This window comes from Procambarus clarkii, chromosome 44 (assembly GCF_040958095.1).
Source record: "Procambarus clarkii isolate CNS0578487 chromosome 44, FALCON_Pclarkii_2.0, whole genome shotgun sequence".
NCBI classification, from domain to species: Eukaryota; Metazoa; Arthropoda; class Malacostraca; order Decapoda; family Cambaridae; genus Procambarus; species Procambarus clarkii.
The window spans coordinates 26,737,102-26,757,101 of record NC_091193.1 but is presented as its reverse complement, the minus strand read 5'-3'; the positions used below and the strand labels follow the sequence as shown (position 1 = coordinate 26,757,101).

The 20,000-nt window shown below is 52.0% G+C and overlaps 2 protein-coding genes across 2 annotated transcripts in view; one reads left to right on the top strand and one right to left on the bottom strand.

Annotated features, from left to right (window-relative positions):
- The window catches only part of LOC123745422 (110 kDa antigen-like), a 22,565-nt gene extending 15,341 nt beyond the window's left edge, over positions 1-7,224 (bottom strand). Inside the window, exon 1 of the mRNA XM_069300550.1 lies at positions 7,111-7,224. Within this exon, the coding sequence (XP_069156651.1) occupies positions 7,111-7,224 (114 nt within the window). The remainder of the gene's footprint in view (positions 1-7,110) is intronic.
- Positions 5,866-20,000, top strand: part of LOC123745424 (uncharacterized) — a gene marked incomplete in the record, with an annotated part of 19,090 nt that continues 4,955 nt past the window's right edge. Inside the window, 4 exon segments of the mRNA XM_069300549.1 lie at positions 5,866-5,938; positions 7,875-8,459; positions 10,658-10,823; positions 12,902-13,359. Coding sequence (XP_069156650.1) covers positions 8,378-8,459; positions 10,658-10,823; positions 12,902-13,359 — 706 coding nt within the window.

Sequence of the window (20,000 nt, the reverse complement as noted above, 5' to 3'; positions counted from 1 at the left end):
ACAACCACTGCTGCCACCACCACTGCTGCCACCACCACTGCTGCCACCACCACCACTGCTGCCACCACCACTGCCACCACCACCACTGCTGCCACCACCACTGCTGCTGCCACCACTGCTGCCACCACCACCACTGCTGCCACCACCGTTGCTGCCACCACCACCGCTGCTGCCACCACCACTGCTGCCACCACCACTGCTGCCACCACCACTGCTGCCACCACCGCTGCTGCCACCACTGCTGCCACCACCACTGCTGCTGCCACCACTACTGCTGCTGCCACCACCACTGCTGCCACCACCACTGCTGCTGCCACCACTGCTGCTGCCACCACCACTGCTGCCACCACCACCACTGCTGCCACCACCACTGCTGCTGCCACCACCACTGCTGCCACCACCACTGCTGCTGCCACCACCGCTGCTGCCACCACTGCTGCTGCCACCACCACTGCTGCCACCACCACTGCTGCTGCCACCACCACTGCTGCCACCATCACTGCTGCCACCACCACTGCTGCTGCCACCACCACCACTGCTGCCACCACTACTGCTGCTGCCACCACCACTGCTGCCACCACCACTGCTGCCACCACCACTGCTGCCACCACCGCTGCTGCCACCACTGCTGCCACCACCACTGCTGCTGCCACCACCACTGCTGCTGCCACCACCACTGCTGCCACCACCACTGCTGCTGCCACCACTGCTGCTGCCACCACCACTGCTGCCACCACCACCACTGCTGCCACCACCACTGCTGCTGCCACCAACACTGCTGCCACCACCACTGCTGCTGCCACCACCACTGCTGCCACCACCACTGCTGCCACCACCACTGCTGCTGCCACCACCACCACTGCTGCCACCACTACTGCTGCTGCCACCACCGCTGCTGCCACCACCACTGCTGCTGCCACCACCACTGCTGCTGCCACCACCACTGCTGCCACCACCACCACTGCTGCCACCACCACTGCTGCTGCCACCACCACTGCTGCCACCACCACTGCTGCCACCACCACCGCTGCTGCCACCACCACTGCTGCCACCACCGCTGCTACCACCACTGCTGCCACCACCACTGCCACCACCACCACTGCTGCCACCACCACTGCTGCTGCCACCACCACCACTGCTGCCACCACTACTGCTGCTGCCACCACCACTGCTGCCACCACCACTGCTGCTGCCACCACCACTGCTGCCACCACCACCACTGCTGCCACCACCACTGCTGCTGCCACCACCACTGCTGCCACCACCACTGCTGCCACCACCACTGCTGCCACCACCACTGCCACCACAACCACTGCTGCCACCACCACTGCTGCCACCACCACTGCTGCCACCACCACCACTGCTGCCACCACCACTGCCACCACCACCACTGCTGCCACCACCACTGCTGCTGCCACCACTGCTGCCACCACCACCACTGCTGCCACCACCACTGCCACCACCACCACTGCTGCCACCACCACTGCTGCCACCACCACTGCTGCCACCACCACTGCCACCACCGCTGCTGCCACCACCACCACTGCTGCCACCACCACTGCTGCCACCACCACTGCTGCCACCACCGCTGCTGCCACCACCACTGCTGCCACCACCACCACTGCTGCCACCACCACCACTGCCACCACTGCTGCCACCACCACCACTGCTGCCACCACCACTGCCACCACCACTGCTGCCACCACCACTGCTGCCACCACCGCTGCTGCCACCACCACCACTGCCACCACTGCTGCCACCACCACCACTGCTGCCACCACCACTGCTGCCACCACCACCACTGCCACCACTGCTGCCACCACCACCACTGCTGCCACCACCACTGCCACCACTACCTCTGCTGCCACCACCACTGCTGCCACCACCACTGCCACCATTGCTGCCACCACCAACGCCAACACTGCTGCCACCACCACCACTGCTGCCACCACCACTGCCACCACCACTGCCACCACCACTACCACCACCACTACCTCTGCTGCCACCACCACTGCTGCCACCACCACCACTGCCACCACCACTGCCACCACCACTGCCACCACCACCACCTCTGCTGCCACCACCTCTGCTGCCACCACCACTGCTGCCACCACCACTGCTGCCACCACCACTGCAGCCACCACCACCACTGCTGCCACCACCACCACTGCTGCCACCACCACCACTGCCACCACTGCTGCCACCACCACCACTGCCACCACTGCTGCCACCACCACCACTGCTGCCACCACTGCTGCCACCACTGCTGCCACCACCACTGCCACCACCACCACTGCCACCACTGCTGTCACCACCACCACTGCTGCCACCATCACCACTGCTGCCACCACCACCACTGCTGCCACCACCACTGCCACTACTGCCACCACCACTGCCACCACCACCACCACTGCCACCACCACTCCTGCCACCACTACTGCCACCACCACTGCCACCACCACCACTGCCACCACCACTGCCACAACCACCCCTGCTGCCACCACCACTGCCACCACCACTGCTGCCACCACCACCACTGCTGCCACCACCACTGCCACTACTGCCACCACCACTGCCACCACCACCACCACTGCCACCACCACTCCTGCCACCACTACTGCCACCACCACTGCCACCACCACCACTGCCACCACCACTGCCACAACCACCCCTGCTGCCACCACCACTGCCACCACCACTACTGCCACCACCACTGCCACCACCACTACTGCCACCACCACTGCCACCACCACTGCCACCACCACCACTGCCACCACCACTGCTGCCACCACCACCACCACTGCTGCCACCACCACCACTGCCACCACTTCTGCCACCACCACCACTGCTGCCACCACCACTGCTGCCACCACCACTGCTGCCACCACCACCACTGCTGCCACCACCACCACTGCCACCACTGCCACCACCACTGCTGCCACCACCACTGCTGCCACCACCACTGCCACCACCACCATTGCTGCCACCACCATTGCTGCCACCACCACTGCCACCACCACCACTGCTGCCACCACCACTGCCACCACCACTGCTGCCACCACCACTGCCACCACCACTGCCACCACCACTGCTGCCACCACCATTGCTGCCACCACCACTGCTACCACCACTGCTGCCACCACCACTGCCACCACCACTGCTGCCACCACCACTGCTGCCACCACTACTGCCACCACCACTGCTGCCACCACCACTGCCACCACCACTGCTGCCACCAGCACTGCCACCACCACTGCCACTACTGCCACCACCACCACTGCCACCTCCACTGCCACTACTGCCATCACCACTGCTACCACCACTGCTGCCACCACCACTGCTGCCACCACCACTGCTGCCACCACCACTGCCACCACCACTGCTGCCACCACCACTGCCACCAGCACTGCCACTACCACTGCTGCCACCAGCACTGCCACTACTGCCACCACCACTGCCACCACCACTGCTGCCACCACCACTCCTACCACCACCATCACTGCTGCCACCACCACCACCACTGCCACCACCACTCCTGCCACCACCACTGCTGCCACCACCACTCCTGCCACCACCACTGCTGCCACCACCACCACTGCCACCACCACTCCTGCCACCACCACTGCCACCACCACTGCTGCCACCACCACCACTGCCACCACCACTGCTGCCACCACCACTGCTGCCACCACCACTGCTGCCACCACCACTGCCACCACCACTGCAGCCACCACTGCCACCACCACCACTGCCACCACTCCTGCCACCACCACTGCCACCACCACTCCTGCCACCACCACTGCCACCACCACTGCCACCACCACCACTGCCACCACCACTGCTGCCACCACCACCACCACTGCCACCACCACTCCTGCCACCACCACTGCTGCCACCACCACTCTTGCCACCACCACTGCTGCCACCACCACCACTGCCACCACCACTCCTGCCACCACCACTGCCACCACCACTGCTGCCACCACCACTGCTGCCACCACTACTGCTGCCACCACCACTGCCATTACTGCCACCACCACCACTGCCATTACTGCCACCACCACCACTGCCACCACCACCACTGCTGCCACCACCACTGCAGCCACCACCACTCCTGCCACCACTGCCACCACCACCACTGCCACCACCACTGCCACCACCACCACCACTCCTGCCACCACCACTGCCACCACCACTGCCACCACCACCACTGCCACCACCACTGCCATTACTGCCACCACCACTGCTGCCACCACCACTGCTGCCACCACCACTGCCATTACTGCCACCACCACTACTGCCACCACCACCACTGCTGCCACCACCACCACTGCTGCCACCACCACCACTGCCACCACCACTGCTGCCACCACCACTGCCACCACCACTGCTGCCACCACCACTGCCACCACCACCACTGCCACCACCACTGCCACCACCACCCCTGCTGCCACCACCACTGCCACCACCACTGCTGCCACCACCACTGCCACTACTGCCACCACCACCACTGCCACCACCATCACCACCACCATGTAACACGGGGGGGGGGGGGGGGTGTTCTCGAATTATCTTTCCTCCTCCTTCCCCTCTACCCGTATTCTTACTTTTTATTCTCTACAAGGGACTCCAAAACTTTTACTAAAGCCAACTCCACGCCACGTGGTCCTAACACGATTGACCGACTTAGGATTCTACACCCAGTATGACGTGACATAGACTTTGAGCAAAACCCTAGAGTCGCCTCCGCCGCCACCACCAGACCAGTAACACTGAGCAATGATCGAGGTCTGGATCGATCATGCTAATTAATCAACCTTGGGGCTTGATCCCCACTAGTAGTTTATAACCTCGGAAATTTGAGTGTGGAATTAATTAGACGGGAATGATGAATTCCGATTCGATGTTAGAATCGGCGCCCAATCCAACTCTGCCTCGTGTGGACCCCGTGACCAGGACAAGTTCATATACATATAACAAATACATGGAAATAATAAAAATGCAAATTATTAACTAATTAATTTATTAAAAGAAAAACTAACATAAAATCTAAAGATGATCACTCCTTAATTGACCTGAACGGCAATGAATTGCTATCCCTATAAGAACTCATAAAGCAACTCTACCTTGGGCGACCAGCTAGATGTTCGTGCTGTCGGGGGCCGAAGATGGTAAGGCCACCTGCCCGAGTTGTTTCTCAAACCACACTAATCTCTCCTCTCTCTGACAACGAGAAAAATAACGAGGTTTAGTATGTGCTTGTGCGGGGGGGGGGGGGGGGAGTTGTAACAAACTAGGCTGGTTGTAAGAATTATCCAGAATGTTTTATCTACAAGGGAGAATGGGAAGCTGGACCCGCGTGGTGACCCGGGACCTGACCCCAGGGAATTCGCTGTGAAAATAATTGACGCCTTATCCATAGTTGCGTATAATGAATCATCCTATAGTATTCAGTAATTTAGAGAAAATAGTCTTTATTCAGGTTGCATTCGAATTGTATTATATAGTATTATTAGTTATAATATCTAGAGTATTCTAATTATTGAGTTAAGTCACCATCAGTGACGTAACGAATCAGATCTAAGTTGTAAGGCGCAAGTTACCTGGCGGTCATAAGGTCATCAGAGTTGACATGTCCACTATTTCTCAAGGGTCAAATAGCCATTTGGTGATCGGGAACAGCTCTGCCGTTAGATGCTTGTGTAATTTAACTTCAGTAAAATAATTCAACCAGTCTGGATCAATTAAGTACAACAGAGGTTAATTGTTATAACTTAAACCTTGCTAAGTAACTTGGTAAGCGATGCGGAACAATACAATGCTCTAGTCTGGGGAAGACCAGAGAGAGGACAGTTAGTGTGGTTTGAGAAACAACTCGGGCAGGTGGCCTTACCATCTTCGGCCCCCGACAGCACGAACATCTAGCTGGTCGCCCAAGGTAGAGTTGCTTTATGAGTTCTTATAGGGATAGTCAATTCATTGCCGTTCAGGTCAATTAGGGAGTGCTCCAGTAGGGAGGGATAACCATTTAGATTTTGTTTTAGTTTTTCTTTTAATAAATTAATAGCAAGAAAATTTGCATTTTCATTATTTCCATGTGTTTGTTATATGTATATGAATTTGTCCTGGTCACGTGGTCCCTACGAGGCAGAGTTGAATTGGGCGCCGATTCTAACCTCGAATCGGAATTCATCATTCCCGTTTAATTAATTCCACACTCAAGTTTCCAAGGTCATATATTACTAGTGGGGATCAAGCCCCAAGGATGATTAATTAGCATGATCGATCCAGACCTCGATCATTGCTCAGTGTTAATGGTCTGGTGGTGGCGGCGGAGGCGACTCTAGGGTTTTGCTCAGAGCCTATGTCACGTCATACGGGTTGTAGAATCCTAAGTCGGTCAATCGTCTTAGGACCACGTGGCGTGGAGTCGGCTTTAGTAAAAGTTTTGGAGTCCCATGTAGAGAATAAAAAGTAAGAATACGGGTAGAGGGGGAAAAGGTAGGAAAGAGCGTTCGGAACACCCTCCCCGTGTTACAACCACTGCTGCCACCACCACTGCCACTACTGCCACCACCACCACTGCCACCACCACCACCACTGCCACCACCACCACCACTGCTGCCACCACTACCATCAAAGTCACCACAACTACTAGTATCATCATAGAATCACCACCACTACCACTAGTAACCACCACGCTCGTCCCATTACCACATGAATTTATGAATTCAGGAAACTGCAGAAAACCTATTGGCCCATATTAAGCAGCTCCCATCAGTCACGAAAAATCCCTTATGTATGTCTAATCTGCGCTTGAAACAATTTTATGTTGAAACATTTATAATGTTATTTATTCATCATGTCAGACCTTACACTTTGTTTTTCTAGAGAATATAAATTTACCTCTTCGTGAATGATTAGTTTGCCAGTTAACACCTGGTGGAGGAAGTTGGCCATGACTCTCATCTTTGGTGTGATGCTACACGGTTGATGAGCCTCACTTTACACCTGTGGTTACCTGCTCGTGTCCTCTCAGCTGGTGCTTCATGCCGAGTTGTTAATACTCTACGGTAACTACCACCACACATTCTGCCGTCTTCCTCCTACAGTTTCTGTGATGTTCTCCACGATTGTGATGTTGTCCAAGATTGTGATGTTGTCCAAGATTGTGATGTTGTCCAAAATTGTGATGTTGTCCAAGATTGTGATGTTGTCCAACATTTCGTAAATGTTTTTGTTACTTTACCTTGAGGCAGCACACATGCAGGTCGGTGTTCGATCCCCGACGGTAGAAGTTCTTGGGCACCTTTCCTTCCCTCCTGCGAATCCCTGCTCCATGTTGCCACACACACCTCCAAGTGCGACACAGTCACACAGGCTTAGCGCTGTCTCCTGGTAATTACCTTGAGGTGGTTCTGGTGATCAGGGCTGCTACTAACTATCTCACCAGCCCGTCCTGCTAAGCTTCCCAAACGTCACGAAACTGTCGTACTAAAGTGCCTTTAGCCTAACCTACCACAGGACCCAAAACAAAAAACGGGATAATATGTCAATTTCGCGAACCGCTCCCATTTTCTAGTACGACAATTTTTGGTCTTAAGTAGAGTATACGTCAAAATGCGACGTGCTATTATGAGGCCGGATGACCTTCTGGCCCTTGCTGGCCTCTCCATGGAGGCGGAGGTCACCTGGGTTGTTTATTGTACGTGTAGGTGTATGGTTATACTGTGGGGGGGGGGTATATCGGTGTATGACTCTTGGTGTATGAATACAACAGTTCAGATGTAGATGTGTCTGATGTGTCGAGCGCCAGGAGCTCTATAAGCGCCCACCCTTCCCTGCATGATGAACTTATAGTTGTTGTCTTTCAGAGAGAAGCGGTCCCTGAGCGCGAGCAGCGGTCTCTGAGCGCGAGCAGCGGTCCCTGAGCGCGAGCAGCGGTCCCTGAGCGCGAGCAGCGGTACCTGAGCGCGAGCAGCGGTCCCTGAGCGCGAGCAGCGGTCCCTGAGCGCGAGCAGCGGTCCCTGAGCGCGAGCAGCGGTCCCTGAGCGCGAACAGCGGTCCCTGAGCGCCAGCAGTGGTCCCTGAGCGCGAGCAGCGGTCCCTGAGCGCGAGCAGCGGTCCCTGAGCGCGAACAGCGGTCCCTGAGCGCCAGCAGCGGTCCCTGAGCGCGAGCAGTGGTCCCTGAGCGCGAGCAGCGGTCCCTGAGCGCGAGCAGCGGTCCCTGAGCGCGAGCAGCGGTCCCTGAGCGCGAGCAGCGGTCCCTGAGCGCGAACAGCGGTCCCTGAGCGCGAGAAGACACACAGGACCGTAGAAGAGGTAGCAAGAGAGCTGCGCCGCTCCGCTAACAGCAGAAGGCAGAAGACCCGCAGCCATGCGAGGCTCGGCCCCTGTGGTGGCGCTGCTGTCACTGCTGCTGCAGGTGTGGACCTCTCACGCCCTTGGGGGCTACCCAGGTATGAACACACACACACCTGTCTGTAACCTTCACACACCTGTCTGTAACCTTCACACACCTGTCTATAACCTCCACACACCTGTCTATAACCTCCACACACCTGTCTATAACCTCCACGCACCTGTCTATAACCTCCACACACCTGTCTATAACCTCCACACACCTGTCTATAACCTCCACACACCTGTCTATAACCTCCACACACACGTCTCCGTCGAAGCAAACAATTGTGGTTGTGGTACTGGTAGTAACATCTGGCCGCCAGCCCGAAATATTGCGCCGTAAACTTCCTCAACTCATCACTAAGATGAGCAGCGTCCTAGACGGGTCCTGGTGACCACACACTCCCGTTTCCTGCCACACAGTTCCACACAAGTCTGTGTGATCACACTATTAATTGGGATGAGGCGAAACGCATTGCCAATTGCAATGGTTTTGTGGAACGGAATTTAATTGAGTCTGTCCTAATTAGTCAATGTCCAAATTTTCTCAATGTTAATACTGGTATGTACAAACTTGACCCAGTTTAAGTTACAATATTGTACAACAGTATAAGAAAAAACTATGATAGTTACATTGTCTCATAACAATATTATATTAAACCACAGGGTTCAATGACGCTTTTTCTTTAATCTTTTATTTATCCTTTTGACCACTCTAAGCTAATCTATATCTTTTTCTGGTTAATTCTTTCCCCAGGAGATGGTGGTCAGGTCTAGTGTCTGCCTCCACTCTTCCTTTGTGATTTCTTTGTGATCCGGTGTTAACAAAGGCCCAGATCGGCCGAAACGTTCATCTCTCTTTCCCATTTCTCTCTGGATTTTCCGCATATATATATATATATATATATATATATATATATATATATATATATATATATATATATATATATATATATATATATATATATATATATATATATTCTCTATCTTTCGTACATTTCTTTTCACTGTTGGTGGTAATTCAAAAATCAATTCTCCAAAATTCATTTTTATTTCTAGTCTGACGCGACACTTGAGCGCGTTTCGTAAAACTTATTACATTTTCAAAGCCTTTAGTTTACACATACACAACTGAATAGAACTTACACATCTCCAATTTGTTTATATCTACATTTGAGTGAGGTGGATGGGGTGAGGTGGCATTAATAGGGTATTAATTTCATCAACACAAGACAGAACACGAAACAATGGGTATTGAATGGAAGTGATTGTAGGAAGCCTATTGGTCCATATTTCTTGATGCTTCTATATTGGAGCAGAGTCTTGAGGTGGGTAGAATATAGTTGTGCATTAATTGGCTGTTGATTGCTGGTGTTGACTTTTTAATGTGTAATGCCTCGCAAACGTCAAGCCGCCTGCTATCGCTGTATCTATCGATGATTTCTGTGTTGTTTACTAGGATTTCTCTGGCGATGGTTTGGTTGTGGGAAGAGATTATATGTTCCTTAATGGAGCCCTGTTGCTTATGCATCGTTAAACGCCTAGAAAGAGATGTTGTTGTCTTGCCTATATATTGGGTTTTTTGGAGCTTACAGTCCCCAAGAGGGCATTTGAAGGCATAGACGACGTTGGTCTCTTTTAAAGCGTTCTGCTTTGTGTCTGGAGAGTTTCTCATGAGTAGGCTGGCCGTTTTTCTGGTTTTATAGTAAATCGTCAGTTGTATCCTCTGATTTTTGTCTGTAGGGATAACGTTTCTATTAACAATATCTTTCAGGACCCTTTCCTCCGTTTTATGAGCTGTGGAAAAGAAGTTCCTGTAAAATAGTCTAATAGGGGGTACAGGTGTTGTGTTAGTTGTCTCTTCAGAGGTTGCATGGCGTTTCACTTTCCTTCTTATGATGTCTTCCACGAAACCATTGGAGAAGCCGTTGTTGACTAGGACCTGCCTTACCCTACAGAGTTCTTCGTCGACTTGCTTCCATCCTGAGCTGTGGCTGAGAGCACGGTCGACATAAGCGTTAACAACACTCCTCTTGTACCTGTCTGAGCAGTCACTGTTGGCATTCAGGCACATTCCTATGTTTGTTTCCTTAGTTAAGGAAACGAAGCAGTGCCTCACCTGGCCCAACAAACTTTCTCCTTGTCTTCACTACTGTGCTCTCATGTATTTACCAGTATGCTAATTTGTTCCTAAGTGAAATAAACAATTTGTCTTGCAAGAAGTGATAGTGACTGATGGCGACGCTCCTCCCAGGCACCTTCTACCAGATCATGCTGAGGTTCAACAAGGAGAGGAAGTACGCCAGGACGGCTCCCTCCCCCAGCAGGCTGTGGGCCATCCTCGACCCCGCCGCCTCCCTCGGCTCCCTCAGCCGCGAACCTCTTAACTCAAACCGCATCGTCAGGAGCGCTGCCTTCAGGTGTGTAGCACAGGTGGGAAGGTGTGGCAGGGAAGGTGTGGCAGGGAGGGTGTGGCAGGACAGGTGGGAGGGTGTGGCAGGATAGGAAGGAGGGTGGGGGAGGACAGGAGGGAGGGTGGGGGAGGACAGGAGGGAGGGTGGGGCAGGACAGGAGGGAGGGTGTGGCAGGACAGGAGGGAGGGTGGGGGAGGGCAGGAGGGAGGGTGGGGCAGGACAGGAGGGAGGGTGAGGCAGGACAGGAGGGAGGGTGGGGGAGGGCAGGAGGGAGGGTGGGGCAGGACAGGAGGGAGGGTGAGGCAGGACAGGAGGGAGGGTGGGGGAGGACAGGAGGGAGGGTGGGGCAGGACAGGAGGGAGGGTGTGGCAGGATAGGAAGGAGGGTGGGGGAGGACAGGAGGGAGGGTGGGGGAGGACAGGAGGGAGGGTGGGGCAGGACAGGAGGGAGGGTGTGGCAGGACAGGAGGGAGGGTGGGGGAGGGCAGGAGGGAGGGTGGGGCAGGACAGGAGGGAGGGTGAGGCAGGACAGGAGGGAGGGTGGGGGAGGACAGGAGGGAGGGTGGGGGAGGACAGGAGGGAGGGTGTGGCAGGACAGGAGGGAGGGTGTGGCAGGACAGGAGGGAAGGTGTGGCAGGACAGGAGGGAGGGTGTGGCAGGACAGGAGGGAAGGTGTGGCAGGACAGGAGGGAGGGTGTGGCAGGACAGGAGGGAGGGTGTGGCAGGACAGGAGGGAGGGTGGGGCAGGACAGGAGGGAGGGTGTGGCAGGACAGGAGGGAGGGTGTGGCAGGACAGGTGGGAAGGTGTGGCAGGACAGGAGGGAGGGTGGGGCAGGACAGGAGGAAGGGTGTGGCAGGACAGGAGGGAGGGTGTGGCAGGACAGGAGGGAGGGTGTGGCAGGACAGGAGGGAGGGTGTGGCAGGACAGGAGGGAGGGTGTGGCAGGACAGGAGGGAGGGTGAGGCAGGACAGGAGGGAGGGTGAGGCAGGACAGGAGGGTGTGGCAGGACAGGTGGGAAGGTGTGGCAGGACAGGAGGGAGGGTGAGGCAGGACAGGAGGGAGGGTGTGGCAGGACAGGAAGGAGGGTGAGGCAGGACAGGAGGGAGGGTGTGGCAGGACAGGAGGGAGGGTGTGGCAGGACAGGAGGGAGGGTGAGGCAGGACAGGAGGGAGGGTGGGGGAGGACAGGAGGGAGGGTGTGGCAGGACAGGAGGGAGGGTGTGGCAGGACAGGAGGGAGGGTGTGGCAGGACAGGAGGAAAGGTGTGGCAGGACAGGAGGGAGGGTGTGGCAGGACAGGAGGGAAGGTGTGGTAGGACAGGAGGGAGGGTGTGGCAGGACAGGAGGGAGGGTGAGGCAGGACAGGAGGGAGGGTGGGGGAGGACAGGAGGGAGGGTGTGGCAGGACAGGAGGGAGGGTGTGGCAGGACAGGAGGGAGGGTGTGGCAGCACAGGAGGGAGGGTGTGGCAGGACAGGAGGGAGGGTGTGGCAGGACAGGAGGGAGGGTGTGGCAGGACAGGAGGGAGGGTGGGGCAGGACAGGCAGCCCGTCTACTTGTCGTGCCTGCTGGAGTACCTCATCATAACCCAACTGTCAACACTCACCATGGCAAACCATCTTATTACTAAGGATAAAGTACCTGAAACCCTTGCACTGTCTCCATGTTAAGCTTCCAGTAGGTCCATGACACATGAGGTTAAGGCACAAGCAGTGTAGTGTGAAGACTAATAATAATAAACAGCAGCTCTCCAGTGATCCTGGAACACTTCCATAGCTATACAGTGACATATTAGTGAAAAGGCCTACCATTAATGTATAATATTTACTTGTAAATACATAGCTATTTTAAATGGAAGCATTTCTGTAACTAGCTAACATTATTATTATGAGGTGTGCAGGATAGATGTAATTGTGATTGTAATAATCTCCGTTGAGGTCTAATAAAGATCTTTTGCGCCCTCTGTAATCCTTTTTGCGCCCTCTGTAATCCTTTTTGCGCTACCGCTCACAGTATGAGTATGGGGTGCAAAATAATCTTGCCGCCTCCGGTGGCAACACTCAATTAAATCTCCTTCACCCCCACCAGGAGCCCGGAGCCCCGTCAGCTGGAGGCGAGACGGGATCCTGTTGTTGAATCCTCACCAGAGGACCCTGTGACGGAGGAGGTAATGGCCACGCTACAGACACGTGCCCCTCTGGAGGAAGCTGTGACACAGACACCTCCTGTGGAGGCACTTCAGGAAGCAGATCTGACACAGACACCTCCTGTGGAGGCACTTCAGGAAGCAGATCTGACACAGACACCTCCTGTGGAGGCACTTCAGGAAGAGGCTGTGACACAGACACCTCTCGTGCAGGCACCTCAGGAAGAGGCTGTAACACAGACACCTCCCGTGGAGGCACCTCGGGAAGAGGCTGTGACACAGACACAGACACCCCCCGAGGAGAGTGTGACACCCTCCGCAGAGGTGTCGCAGACAGTTGTTCCCGCAGCTGGCGCAGAAGATGGTCACATTGCTGAGTCAGTTGACAGCGCCGAGCCACGTGAGTACTTTTTTTTTTTTTGCATGGATATTCCTGCACAGGCCCTAAGCCTATGGCTGGCTTATTAAGTGTTACTTGTTTCTTGTTTCTGTTTTACTTAAGCGGAGTATGAGTATTTATGACTTGCATGGTCGCTTCAGTAAGATTTTGTTCCACGTGTTTAACAACTTCTTCTCTGTTGAATATAAGTTGAAATCTTATTGGGTTTGTAACTGTGCACTGTGTTAGATAATGTTCCAGTGGTCTGTCGGGCATTTTTGCACAGTGCTGACATTTCTTTTCATCTTTCGGAACCTGTAAGCCTATTAGCACTTTGTGTCTCGCTCCTAGACGGGGTCCTGTAATTGCTCTCATTATATTCAGTCGTGATTTTACTTTCAACTTCAGATATTGAATTTACTTATTGAAAATCATTTTATAAACTATCCAGACTCTAAGATATAGATATTGTGTAACCCACTGAAGGTTAATGTCTTGAATGCATAGGTGCCTGTCTGGAGTGTTGCCACTTAGTCTCATTGACTTAGACTTCTGTGCAGATATGTTAAGCCCTAAAATGCTGCATTCAGATGTTACTTTATCTAACGCCCCTTGTGCTTTATTTAGAAGTGAATGACCTGTAATGACTAATGCTATATCAACAGCAATTTAAGCAGTAAATTGCTTAGCAATTTAACCCCTTCTGCAGATGTCATGGTAACGAAGTTTTCCATAAGGATGTTAAAAAGACAAGGACTGAGGACGCCTCCTTGTGGGGTCCCATTCTCATGCAAGTGGTAGTCCGACACTTATACTTTCAACTTTACTCTGGCATACCTGTGAAATATGCTAGGATGGATTCAAGATAATCTTGAATCCATCCTAGCATATTTCCCTTTACACCTTTATTTCCCTAAAATTGGTTGCGGGTTTGCAAGATCGAATATTTTTCCTAGATCAAGGAAGATCACTATAGCCGGACCTGAGTTAACTGTTCCTAGTAATGTTGCTATGCAGTTTGCAGTACCTACTCCTCTAGTGAAGCCAAATATGTGTTTATGCAGTTCTCCAGTCTTCCACAGTAGCCTAGTTAAGACCATCTGTTCTGCAGTTTTACTAATGCATGATGTTAATGAAATGGGTCTGTAATTGCCAGGTTCTTTCGGCTTGGGAATCGGAATTATATCTGCTTTCTTCCAAAAAGGTCGGTAGTTTGCCTTGCTGCCAAGATACATTAATGACGTCCAATATCCCTCGTTCTCCAGCAGGACCTGCGTGTGCGATCATTGAATATGTAATGTTATCAGCACCTGGTGCAGTGTCCTTACTGCAGTTTTTGGCTCTGATTAGTTCTTGTTTTGTGAAGGGACAGTCACATTCGTCATTTGTAGCTCTACTCTCATGAATAGTTCTCTATGTTCTCCGCTATCTTCTCTTGTTATAATTATTCGTGCTGCCTTTTGACCATTGCAGGATGCTGATTTGAATCTGCTCTTTTTGCAAATTGGAGAGCAAGTCTCTCAGCCTCCTGCAATAGTTGAATTCATGCCTGTGGTCGGGCTGGTCGACCTGATATGGTTTTAATCTGACCCCATATCTTGCCAAGACTACTATGTTCATTTAGAGTTTGACACCACTCAAACCATCTTGCCTCCTTTACTTAGACGAGTTTCTAGACGAGTCTTGAAACTTTTCCTGGGATAATGTTTGGAATAGCTTTGTTTGCAGCAGCTGCAAACTCAATTTAGGAGGAGCTCAATATTAGCCATATTCCCTGTTACTGCTAATACCTCTACTCCATCCCCATATGAAACTGGGTCTATTTTCTTGCTGGGTCTGGTGTTTCTGACTAGGGTCATTAACCCTCCTTTGTTCTCCCCTGTTCATGCAGTATAATATATATATTTTGGGTTATATCCAGCTAATCTGAAGGACTTCGTGGCTGGGAAAAGTTTCTTCCAAAACGATAATATCTGCTTTCGTACTGATTGCAGCCTCCTGAAGTGTGTGGTTTTTATTTCCAAGACCTTGTATGTTCCACTGCAGTATTGGTAATGGCCAGACGACGGTTACGGTTGGTGTTGCCTGTTCTAGTAGAACGCCTCCTTGGAATCGACCTCTATATTCTCCACCTCGCAAGTTGTGTCTGGGCAAATTGGACTGTACTGATTGCTCAAGGTCGTCCCCGGCATTGTTGGAATCTGTGCATTCCGTTTGTCCATCACTTTGCTGTTGGTATTGCTGCACATCGGACTGCATTGATTGCTCGTGGCTGTTTCTTGTGTTGCTGGAATCTGTGCATCTCTGTCATCCAGTATTTCGTTGTTGATGTTGCTGCATATTAGGCTGCATTGATTATTCATGCCCGCTTCTTGTGTTGTTGGAACCTGTTTATCTCTGCTGTTCAATACTTATTTGTTGATGTTGTTGCATATCAGACTGCATTGACTGTTGATGTCTGTCTCTTGTGTTGTAGGATTCTTTTGATCTTAAGTGGTCACTGCTTTTTGCAGTTGCTTTTGTGGATCTGTATGTTCTGGTGTCTTGACTACCCGACTGTTGTTGGTAGTCTGTATGTCCATGTTGCATTGTTTGTCCTCTTGTGTTCCGTCTTGTCTCAGACTGTCTATTTCTTGTGTAACTGTGGTCTGCTGCACGATCTTGTCCATTATCACACAAGTGATTTTTTGAGTCTGTTGCTGTGAGGCGTTCTGCGTCATCTGTAGGGAATTGATAATGGCCTCTGCCATGATCTTCACGATGTTTTTCAGCTGGACCTCGGTGGTAAAACTGTATATTTGTTGTGTTGATTCCGAAAGTGATTGTTTTTTGCTTTTGTTTTATTTCTGCAACATTTTTGTGTATTTTCTGATTTGGAGTTGATAGAACCAGGAAATTTTGTTCTGCGAGAATGGGTCTCTGTTGTGGCTGTGCACGAGTGTTCCAGACGTTGGTGTTGATGTATGTAGTGCTGGTCTGTGTGTTTATCCTGGCCTGAGCTGTCTGCACCTTTTCTTTCCGTGCAGAGCAGGTTGTGCTCCAGGAGTGATGTTTGCCTCCACAATTTGGACATTTGGCTGTTGTGGTCTGGTTTGCCTTGTGATTGGCTATACAATCTTTGGTTGGATGCCTCAGGCTGCACACTCCGCATCTCTCCTCTCCGGTGCAGCGTGATTGATGGTGGCTGTATTTCTGACACCTGAAGCAGCACAGGGGTTCCTGGACATGTGGTCTCTGTCGGTATGTTCCCCAATTTCCAAGACTGAATGTTTCTGGCACATGTCCCATGACGGTCACCAGAACCTGGCGTGTCGATGCTTTGTCTACTTTTGTGCAGCATCGTTCCACATTCAGGATTTTCTTGTGTTTTAGTATTCTATCCAGTGGAAAGTCGACTGGGTATCCCCAAAGCTCGACTCGTGTGCATCTTTCTGAAGGGTCCAGCTTTTCCAAGCTTACAGGTTTTCTTTGAAGGACTTTTACTTTTTCTAAGTAATTTACAATCTGTTGGTTTCGTAGTGTCATTATAATTTCTCCTTTCAGGTTGACCATAATGGAAAATTTGAGCTCTGTTTGTTCCTTTTTCATTGCCGTTACTACTCCATATGCTGTAGGAAAGGGGGTCTTTCTGCATTATTTTGAATTTTGGAAGATGTGAAGAGTTTGACGGTGTCTGGTGTGAGACTGGTGGTGTCCTCTCCTGTCTCATACTGTTGTCTGTGGCTGGGCTGTGGAGAGAGGTACATTGTCTGACACTGGCTGATGTGTGACTGATACTGTCCTCTCTAGGTTCATTATGTCTGGTGTCTTGCTAGTAGAAGCACATGGTGAAGCCTTGATAGCAGTTTTCTTCGGTGCCTGCTGCACCTCGGTCCACTGTCCCTCCTCTTTGTCTGAAAGCTGCCTCCATTGCCTCTATCTCTTTGACTTCTCCATGACATCTCCACGTAGTGAGGACCGAATCACTGCCCTACCTAATGCCTGAGACACTACTAGGCATGGAGAAATTCATTCTCCTCCAATGGAGGTCATAAAATGATTCTCCCAGGTGGAATCTGGGATATCTAACACCTAATTGAGCAGTTTAGTCTATCTTTCCATGCACATTACACTTTCTAAGATGTCCTCTTGTGGCAATGTCCGCAGGGTATCGCCTTGTCCTTCAGGGTAGGACTCTAAGTGACCTGGTTAGTAATACAGTCCTCACAAAACAAAAAATATAATAATAATAATCGGTCATGGGCGACGATTGCAGTACGACAGTTTGGGTTGCCTGCATACTGGGTTGTGCACAATACCAGTCAGCTGGACAGCAGCTAATCAACAAATCAACAATGTTGTTTGTCCATCAATTGTAGACAAAATCGGTATTGTTTCCAAAAAGATATTCTTTAGGTCTTGGAGTATTGATGTGCTCTTCCTCACAAAACTGCAATGATTATAGCTGATGGGTGCTCAGAATCTTAAGTTTTCCAGAGAACAAAACTGTGTGTAGCCAGTTAGTAATGGTGCCGACAACGAGTCCCACGTGATTGCATCATTGATTATTAGACACAGCGTTCGTCGGTAGCTGACGTTTCCGCTACTATACATCTCTGCCTGCCCTTCGTCATGGGCAGGCAGAGATGACATGGCTACCATGTGTCACAAATGCTACAAGGTCCGAGGAACACCCCTTGACAAGCTTGCATTCTCCAAGACAAACTTCCTGAAGCTCCTGAAAGACGTCGCTGGCGTAACACCTATCAACATCAGCCAGGAAGGCACGGACATCACATTCTACTTCTCGAGCATGGACGACCTCGACAAACTAATGTGTAACGAAGCTGCGTTTAGCACCACGCACCTCAATCTTACCTTTCCACGTCAGATGCTCGCCGAAAGAACCGTCTTTATCAGCGGGATCAGCTCTTGGATTACGGATTGTCAGTTAGTAACGATTCTAAACAACATAGATCGAGAAAACGGGAACATGATAACATACGCTGGCGAGATTTTCAACATGCACACTGTCGGCAAGCAACTAACCCTGAAGATAACCTTCACCTCCATAGCAAGGATTTTGCGGGACTACCAATCATGGTTTCTACTGCTTTGGCATCCTGATACTTCCATACAAAGTGAAAATGGAGTGATATTACAAGATCAATCAGTGCTTCCAGAGCTACGAGTACTCCCACCTCTCCAATGAGTGTCAACAACCAGCCCCAAAATGCAACATTTGCGCCGTTAATCATTACTACACTATCTGCACGTCTGAAACTGAAATCTGCCTACTATGCAATGGCAAGCATCCGGCAATTTCCCACCTCTGCCCCCCACCGTCAAGACGTTATCAAGACTCTGAAGTCAGCCAAATGTACATCGACTGCGGGCACCAGCTCCAATGCCTCGGCTCCAAACCATCCACCCAGAAGCCACCTCATCCTTCAACGTTCAAGCCGCCCTTTTCCCGGAGCTTCCGGGAGGAAGAGGAGCCGCAAAACAACTTTCCAGCCAATGGAAGCTCTGCTCCCATTCTGTCAGCCACTCGCCGAGTCAACAATCGCCATCACCACCTCAAACTGACCAGTCACTGTATTGTACTGTGTTCACTTTGTCAACTGCAGCTAGCAAGATTGCTGGCTCCAATCACCAAGAATGTGTGAGGATTTTGAATATCCTCTACACTGATAATGGTCTCCCAACCTTAACCATACCCGACGAAGTTTACATCACCTCTACTCTAGTCACGAGTTCTCCTCAAGATCTGGACCTAGTGTCGGACATCACTGTGAGCGCTGCAGCACTTACCGTCTTAATATCTGCAACTACAACGGCCGCTCCTGCAGCTACTACAACGGCCGCTCCTACAGCTACTACAACGGCCGCTCCTGCAGCTACTACAACGGCCGCTCCTGCAGCTACTACAACGGCCGCTCCTGCAGCTACTACAACGGCCGCTCCTGCAGCTACTACAACGGCCGCTCCTGCAGCTACTACAACGGCCGCTCCTGCAGCTACTACAACGGCCGCTCCTGCAGCTACTACAACGGCCGCTCCTGCAGCTACTACAACAGAAGCAACTCTGAAGCCGAAGTCTTCTAAGCCATCAACTTCTGATACAGTTCCACCCATCATCTGTGAACCCACAGAACCTTTTATATCAGCGGCAGGACCAGCTGCTACTGCTGCTCAACCTTCATTGGATTCAGCTGACTCATCAGACGACATCTTGACTGGGACTTCATACTCTCCTCGACGAAACAACCCAAAGGACTACCTGACTGATGAAACCTCATATGCCAGTTTTACCTTTTCAACCTGCCTACATGAAGCCTGTGAAGACCGAAGAACCAAAGAAGAAGAAGTCAAACCATCAGTAGGATGAACGAAGAAAGAAGAATGCATCTATCAACACACACACTCGGAGACAGCACCACCATCATGACTGAGCCCCTCCTCCTAGCCCTCAACTAGCCATCAAGCGTCCCTAGCCGCTAGGCAGCCTAGCGGTGTATAAAGAATGGAAACTACGACGTCAACTACCAATGAAGCGGCGACTTGAATCCACAGTAGATAGGCCATTGAACTTTTTGCCCCTCTCGACGCCGTCCTTTTCCTGTTTCCTGAGTTTTCGTCGTGGTCCTCAAGTTCTTCAGTCCCCAGCTCGCCAAACCCTT